This window comes from Cryptomeria japonica, chromosome 3, assembly GCF_030272615.1.
Source record: "Cryptomeria japonica chromosome 3, Sugi_1.0, whole genome shotgun sequence".
Lineage (NCBI taxonomy): Eukaryota > Viridiplantae > Streptophyta > Pinopsida > Cupressales > Cupressaceae > Cryptomeria > Cryptomeria japonica.
Genome location: NC_081407.1, coordinates 649,117,643 through 649,126,330, shown reverse-complemented (window position 1 = coordinate 649,126,330; position 8,688 = coordinate 649,117,643). Strand labels below are relative to the sequence as shown.

The 8,688-nt window shown below is 35.7% G+C and overlaps 1 protein-coding gene across 1 annotated transcript; it reads right to left on the bottom strand.

The window, feature by feature from the left end:
* Window positions 1-6,323: 6,323 nt before the first annotated feature.
* On the bottom strand, window positions 6,324-7,706 carry LOC131027819 (leucine-rich repeat protein 2). Its single transcript, XM_057957918.2, has 5 exons — window positions 7,400-7,706; window positions 7,213-7,284; window positions 6,975-7,118; window positions 6,673-6,744; window positions 6,324-6,538 (listed from the first exon to the last, which is right to left on the bottom strand). Exons 1-5 carry the CDS (start codon window positions 7,633-7,635, stop codon window positions 6,487-6,489), a joined length of 576 nt encoding a protein of 191 aa, XP_057813901.1. The 5' UTR covers window positions 7,636-7,706; the 3' UTR covers window positions 6,324-6,486.
* Between the last annotated feature and the right edge of the window lie 982 nt (window positions 7,707-8,688).

The window sequence follows — 8,688 nt, the reverse complement described above, 5'->3', positions numbered from 1 at the left end:
TCATTCCATTATTCATCCTACTTCTACATTGATTTTAACATATAACCAAAATTATTGCAAGTGTAACATCTACCATTGAATTTATGGGCATTAGGTTGTCTTACCAAAGGATTCTTCCTCTTCTTATGATTAGGCTTTGCATTTCTCTATCCAAATCCGGAGGATTCTCCTTTCTCAAATCCGAGTCCTCACATGTATTTTCCATGTCTTTGAATTTCTAGCTTCTCATCAAGCCTTGTTGAGCTAGCATCGAATTTTTATTTGTAATCAATTGCAATAGCAAGTTCATCTCTTAGGGAAACAATCTGTCTCTCAAGTTCTTGACCATTATTTCTTGATTGTGTTAACTCAAGCTTCAATTGATCATTCTAATAGGTAAGCTTGAAACATTCATCTGATCTTTCCTTCAATGATTGAGTCAAAATTTCTTTATTCTTCTTCCGGTCTTCAATCTCCTTAGTCAGCTTCATCACAATGGATTGCATCCCATTCTTCAATGCAACATTCTCTCTAGCAAGCTTATCACACTCATCAACTTTGTACTAATTTTCCATGCTTTGATCTTCTTTCTCCTTTAGATTGTCCATCAACTCTTTCCTCTTGTTTCTTGAAGTGTCTACTTGATCTTTCAAATCATTAATGAAGTCTTCAACTACATTCAAGTTTCTATTTAAAGAACCTATTTCATTTCTTGCAGCATCAAGATCCTCAAGTGCCACACAAAGTTGTCTTTCCAAACCAGAATCCATTGATTCAATCTCCCGAACCTTCCTAAAGAAGTTAGGCTTCCTTAGAGGAACTAGGCTCTGATACCAATTGTTGGAATCAAGGATCACTAAGAGGAGGGGGTGAATCAGTGATTTGTCAGTAAAGGAATTTTCTGACTTAATCTAAAACCACCTGAAGCATATGCAAGAAAGTAAAATGCAGAAACACAAGATAATCAACCATAAAATCATAACACCAGGATTTTTACATGGAAACCCAAATGGGAAAAACCAAGGTGGGATTTGAACCCACAGTATTATTCAACTATGGCCAATAGAAAAACAATATTACAAAAGGGGAATGCATTTGCATTCAGGCACACTGCTTAGAGCTCACTACTCAATTACAATAAGGGCTATAACCCTGAAAGGATCATTGCCTTACAAATCATTTATAGTGATGAAATACAACGATTCAACTCCAAAATAGCATCAAACAATGCCTCGATAAGTTTCTGGTTAAGTACAAAAACTCTGACTGAATCTGCTTTGTTTTGTATTCAGTCAACTTCCGGAACAAGAATGTGCACGTGAAACTGTGCCAAAAAGTCTTCTCAATCACTACTCGCTCATATCACACCATACCACACACCAATTAGATCTTCTACATTGGTTTTATATATCTGCAATCACAAAGTAAACAATTATCAAGTCAGCCTTTAATGTAACATGTAATCATGAGTCAGCTTGAACCGGATCACCAAAAATATATATGGATCATCCAAATGATGTTAAAATGATTTCTATATGATGTGCCCTATCATCCCATGCACAAATCTGACCACCACAATTACCATAAATCTTCTGGATCAAAACTGCTCTGCTTATCCTGAAATACCAATTATCTGTCACCAAATCACATTCACTTCTGGTTACCAAAATTCAGAGTTACCAGATAGGGTTTCCTTGAAGAGTTGCCATCAATGCCAACCCTAGATAATTATTCATGCATTAGTATCCATTGGGTGAGTGTCAATTGCTAACAACCACTATCCACAATAACCTTACAACATTTACCACCTGATTTGCATACAGTTCGGAAAAGATTCTTCCTTTCAGTAGGACCAGTTTCTTCTTTTCTCTGCTTCATCAAGACTCTTCTAAACGTAAGGGATTCTCCCTGCTCTGGTGCTATCATACCCACATCTGCAGCTTTAGTTTCCTGGTCTTCACATGCTAATAAACTCCGTGTCATTCCTTTATTATCTCGAGGACACTTATAAGTTCTATTTCTAGTTTCCCCACACTTGAAACATGTGCCCAAGAAGTCCCTGATGCTACTGTCACTTCCTTTTCTTTGTGTCTTCTTCTCTAGTTCTTTACTCCATTTAGATTTTGGTTCCTCAGAAGTCTACGTCCCCATACTGCCACTCATTTGACCTCCATCCACTATATATCTTTCTCTTCCTTTAGGGTTATTCTGTTGTCTTCTCTTCAAATTATCTTCTACCTTCAGTGCATATTGATAAGCCTCCTCAACTGTAGAAATCTTCAGCATACTCATCTCATCTTGAATGCTAAATTGGAGTCCATTTATGTATCTAGCCACCTTCTCCCTATCCATCTCTTGATGATTGGATCTGATCATCACCTTGTAGAATTCTTCAGTGTACTACTTCATACTCATATCCTTCCACTTCAAGTTTTGTAGCTTCTTGAACAACTCCAACTCAAAGTCTCTTGGGATGAATTTAGCCTTTCGTCTCGCAACCGTTTGCCTCCACTGGGTGATTTTCATCTCACCATTCTCCACTTTATTTCTCTGGAACTCTTTCCATCATAAAAAAGCATGACCTTTTAGCTTAGTTTGTGCTAACTAGACCCTCTGTGGGTCTTTAGCATCTTTAAACTCGAAGTAGTCCTCCAATTCTCCGATCCAATGTATCTGGTCTTCTAAATTAAATTTACCTAAAATGTTAGAAACCTCAACTTTATGATTTTTTCTTACTTGCACCACCACTCTAAGAAATCTTTCTTCTCCCTCATCTGTCTGTCCTTCAACTTATTTGGCCTCTAGCTCTTCTCCTGCCTCTTCATACTCATCCTCTGATTCTAAATCCCTCCACAAACCAGCCAACACGTTTCGGATCTCATTCCTCATTTCATTCTTGAAATCCTCCATCATCTACTCTACCCTTCTAAGGTTCATCCTTCTCAGTGACATCTCCTCCCTTGATCCGATGCAATTGCCTCATCTCGGTGATCTGACTAGAAGGTTTCAATTGCCTCCCTGTCGGTGATCTATTGAACACACTTGCAGCTTGCCTCAAATCAGTGATCTATTCGCCTAAAGGAATGCCTCAAGGTTTGCGACCAACTCTAATACCATCTTATGTAGCCAAAACCCAAAGGATCCTCAATGAGAACAATCTAGATCATGCAACAAGAGTAACACAATAGAAGCAACAACACATAAGATAGAAAATACACAATTAGACATCTGTAGTATCATAGATTATTTAAATCAAGCCAGTAACATGCGGGCAAACATACTAGCTTACAAGCCTTATTACAACTTACATTCCAAAATAAAATGATTCATCTAGACCTCCAGAGAAGTTCAAATTACAAATCATAAATCTAAATCATCTTCTACTCTCACTTTTGTACCAGAGGATCGAATACAACAACATATATAGCTTTGGGAACACATCTAGGTTGGCCACAAAAGATTACATTCTCCAATGATAGGAAAATGAAACGCGTGAAATAGGTCAGACACAAAACATGAAGATCTCCTTTGCCAAAGATAATAATAAAGTGCAGACCACCAAAGAAGGTTGGTCAAGGGCCTAAGAACAACGAGTATGGCGACAATTAGGTCCGCAAACCAAGAATTCGCTCCACAAGAGAAGAAATCTCCAACTAGCTGATAAGCTCAAAACTGCCCCAGGAACAAAAAATGGGCACTTCAGAAGGAATAACTTGCCGGAAAAGAATCCAAATGAACAGCAAATCTGGAACAAGGAATAAGGATACGTCTAGAAGCAAGAAATCTGATCTGCAATGGAAAATGAACAACTACCAAAAAATGGTGAAAGAAACACAAAAACTGCACCACTAAACTAAACAGAAACAAAACTAAAACAAATATCTTTGATTGATGCAAGATTGCTCATCATTCGAGGATGCTCCTGCATCACCTTTGCTGACTCAGTCAACCCTTTAGCATAGCCAAGAGAGTTGTTGTCAGGTGTAGTACTAGGATTCTTGTAGTACAAGGATTCTTGGTGGGGGAGTTCAAGAGGATTTGGGATGGGGTAGAGCCATCGGAATTGCCTTTAGCATTCTAAGTAGGGAAGTTGCCATCTATAATATTATGCACCCTTGTTCTAGTGTCCACCATATTTTATAACTTCGCAAGTATAAGATATTGGGCATTAAAGGTCCTATCGGTAGGGGGACTCACTATATTTCCACAAGTAGGGGGCAAACCTTCCGAGGAGCTGGCACGAGGTTGGCGGTTACCAGACCCCCTAGAAAACCTCCTAATTCCAGCATTGTAGTCATTTAGTTTATTGATCAAAGAACTCCCAGCCCTAGAAACAATGGAGCCAGAGGTACGCACGGGATGCTTTTTAGTATCTATAGTTTTATCACTAGAGTAATGCTCATCGATCTTATTTCTAGCCGCAGGCTTGGCACATGTATTACTTTGAGTACTATTAGGTATAACTGCATCCGTGCTCATAGCCTGGGTCTCACTGGGAGGCACAATATTGGTCTTGCCTTCATTAGGAAGAGTATCCTTGGGGTCACTCGATTTACGACCGGAATTAGAATCACTCCTTTTCATCTTATTTTTAATCAAAGAAGAGTTCTTCTTAACATGTCCTTCCCTTCTGCACAGAAAGCAAGCATTAATTCATCCCAAGAACTCGACTGGGCAAATAAAAGACTCATTTTTAACTTCCCCTTTGATTTCCTTCAGGACATCCTTCTCGGGATGGATAGAGATGAGAAGTATGGCATTCATATGTGAAAGCAAAGATGCAGTCTCATCTATTCTAATCACATTTCCAATGGGTTCCAAGGCCTTAGGAATGGTAGGACATTGTGAATGGTAATCCACCTATCAGCGTTAGCATCCAGGTCCCAATTGATGGCCCTAAAACATCTGGACCAAATTGTCCAGTATTGCTTTTTGACGACATCCATCTAACTACTAGGGCTCTTGAAAAAATAAGGAACAACCCTTTTTGGATCATACAGTAGAAGGTAAAGGCAAACCCCAGTTTTTTACCCCAAGTATTGTGAAGCTAGGAGTTCATATAATTCCTAGAAGGGATCTTATTGATATCTACGACCACCAGAAAAATAGCAACATTTCTTAATCTAGAAATTTCACTATCAATAATCGCAACCATCTGTCCTTTAGGAAAGACAACAAACCCAAGAGCAGGAATAGACTTACCTCTTCCTCCATTGCCATTGACCTCCCCTTATCCCGGTAGTTGTTTGGCTATGAATTTGGCCCCTTCCGGCAGGCACACCGCCTCCTCGAGCACTTGTTTAAAATATCTCTCACTTCCATTATCCATGCTCGCAGAATGACAACCACCATTGTCATCTGGCGGTTTACTACCCATACACAATTTGACAACAAAGAGAGGGGCATTAATGCTCCACACTCCAAGAGGACAGACCAGTGAGGAGGGCCATCCATGCTTGCATGGTGCAAGGGTTTTGTATGAGCGAACAACTTCCCCCTAATTACTCAAATATCCAACTTGCAGTTTATCACAAAAAATCAGCTTCTTGAACTTTAATTTAAAACTAAGAAAATATTTTCATCAACGAGAAACAAATGGATTCTTGAAAGGCAGTTGCAGTTCTCAATATTTTGGCACTGTCATGATTGCATTTTGATGTAAATAATTGCATTTTTTAAAGAATAATATCACATACATTCAATTTGTTATCACATATAGTCAATTCGCTATCATTTCATAGAATTGGGAACACTTCCAACAACTCTGTGTTTTATGAATTGACATCTTTTGAAGCATTTTTGAAGCAAAAAAGTAGATAAAACAAGGTGACACAATTTGGATGATTGCGTTTACGACAAATTTCAAGTTTCGAGTGCAGTAGTAATCTAGATTGATTGGGACAAAAGGCTCTGAACCCTCGTCATCAAATATAAAACCTATATTCATGTCTACCCTGCAACTAGTTGCTCTTGTATTAGAACACTTACTTTGAATAAGTGCTCTCCATTTCTCAAAGAAACATATTAGGTGGGTTTTTTTTGTTCTAAAGGGAAGCATTTTCTTTTAACCATAATTTTAATTTCTTTAAGAAAAAAATTAGAGTTAACTCCTTTTAAATGATTTACGTATTCAATAAAGTTTTCATTGCACTCCAATTTCATATATATTTATTTGGTTGTGCAATTTAATTTATCATCCATTTATTGTCAATCAAACCCAGATAATGTATCAAAATTGATAAAATGCTAGCAATAAGATTGTAAGAAATAAATTGCATAACAATACCAAAATAATAAATAATTTATAATTATTAATTTTATCAGAAAAAATATTATACCAATATATATAAATGCATGCCTTATTGATATTTATTAATATAATCTTTATTACATTACATATAGGATTTTGTGATTGCCTCGCATGAAAAGTAGAAACTAAAAGGTGGACCTTATTGTTTTATCAACAATTATTTTAGATAAAATGATGTACAAATCATTCCATTTTTTTTAGCATCCCTTGTTGACAACATCACCGCAAAGGTCTGGATTGCCCTTAAAACTTCAGCCCATAACATAACATGCAACAACGAAACATCAAATCAAATCCAAGTCATATGGATATCAATCTACAGCTCTTATAAAATATTTTAGGAGAACAAATCAAATAAAATTAAAAATATATAAACAAAATACCTATCAAATCCAAATTTTGATAACACTCCATCTCTTGGAACAGGGCCACTGAGTTGATTGTTTGAGAGATCTCTGAAAAACTCAAATTAGTTAATGACGGCCTTTTTTTCACCAAATGTACTTGAAAAAAATATTGAAGAATACTCGCATTTACATTTTCTCTATGATCATGTACAATCTTGCAATATACAATACAATCAGAACATAGAAAGAAGATAAACTGCATATTATACATTAAAATCTGAAAACAATGGTAGAGTATTGTGCTAAGACAATGAAATCCCAGGAGAATGGTGACTTACAGGAAATTAAGTTTGGAGAGTTGGCCAAGTGAGCTGGGAATTTCTCCACTTAACTTGTTGTTAAAAAGTCTAAGGGCAATGAGATTATTTAAGTTCCCCAAACTTGGTGGCAAGCTTCCAGTCAATGAATTGCCATATAAATACCTGAAATAATAATACACATACATAAAGGTTTGAAGAAAATTCAGCTTAACTAAAAGTTATTTAATACTTAAAATGTGTATGATAATAAACTTACAGGTATTGTAAGTTGGGAAGATCAGCGATCCGTGGTGAGAGGGGACCAGAAAGGTCATTTAATGGCAAATTACTGTAAAATACTTAAAATAAGTCAATGCTATGTCTGCTGTGGTAATTTTTTATGTGAAAATAAATTGAATATATAAATGTCGACATCATCAGATAAAAAAGATAAATAGACTTACACAGTCGTTACATGATTGTCGCCATCACATATGATATTATAAAATGTACAGGCATTTACCAGATTCGGGTCCCAGTTTTCCATAGCATTTTGTGGGTCTTGTAACTGATTCTTGAAATCTATTAGTGCATCTACTTCTGCATCGGCATTGCATCGATTGGAAAGAAGGTTGCATACAACAAATCCTCCTACCACAAAGTACAGAACAATGAACATAGATGTTGATGTAGCAGCCATGGCACAATATTTCACTTCTTCTCTTCTTCTTCACCTTCTAATCCACAGCAGATATGTTTTTGTTTTTCTTTGATATATCCCTGTGGCCATATGACTTTATACAAGGTGAGAGATCGTAAAAGGTGGTAACAAACTTCTAAGGCTTGCAAAAAACCGTTGAAACCCTAATATTCAAGATAAGCATTCAGTGAATATTAATATTGCATGAAATAACCTTGGATTTCCTCTCCTAATTTTAGGATTTTATTTGTGGTTTTCTTAATACCCTTCATATAGGGTGTATGATTTGTTAACCTTTGATTGACTTAAGAATTATAAGTATTTATTCCTCAAAAGATTTGTGTTTACCTGGCTTAAGCTTCTAGAATCGGATTACTATGCAAACTCCGTGCAAATCGGTTGCACAGGTGAGAATGGAACGATATTATAGAGATAAATAATGTATATAACCATCATTGTTGATAATTATAAGAATAATTTTAATCTTTATATTTTGTCCCTATTTGAAACTATATTCATGATAACATTATATTTTAAATTAAAGAAATACCTAAGAAGATAAATTATAAGAGATGAAAAAATAATGATACACCTCAATTAGTAAAAGAAGTAATGATAATTTAAAAAGTGAGCTAATTGACTATGCCCTCTAAATAGGTTATCTTTGTGAAAATTATTCAAGAGGGCTCCTTAAAGAAGAGACGTGAAAAAAAGGTTCAAATAAAAGTAAAAAATTGTTGGAGATAAAGATAATTAAAATTTAAAAAACTAGATTAAAAAACATGATTAAGAAGGAATGATGACGATGGATGTGTTAATTTAGATACTTTTATGACAATGTATCCAATACTTAGATTGACTTGTAAATAAATAACAAACGAAAGGATGTCACAAAACTTACAAAGTATCTAATACTAATATTTCTATGATAAGATAACCAACATAAATAAGGAGTTCTTTATACAACATAGGATACATAACCTTTGTATGTCTAGTGAGAGAAATACTATAAAACACTACACATAAATAGTAAATCTCTCTTCAATATATATT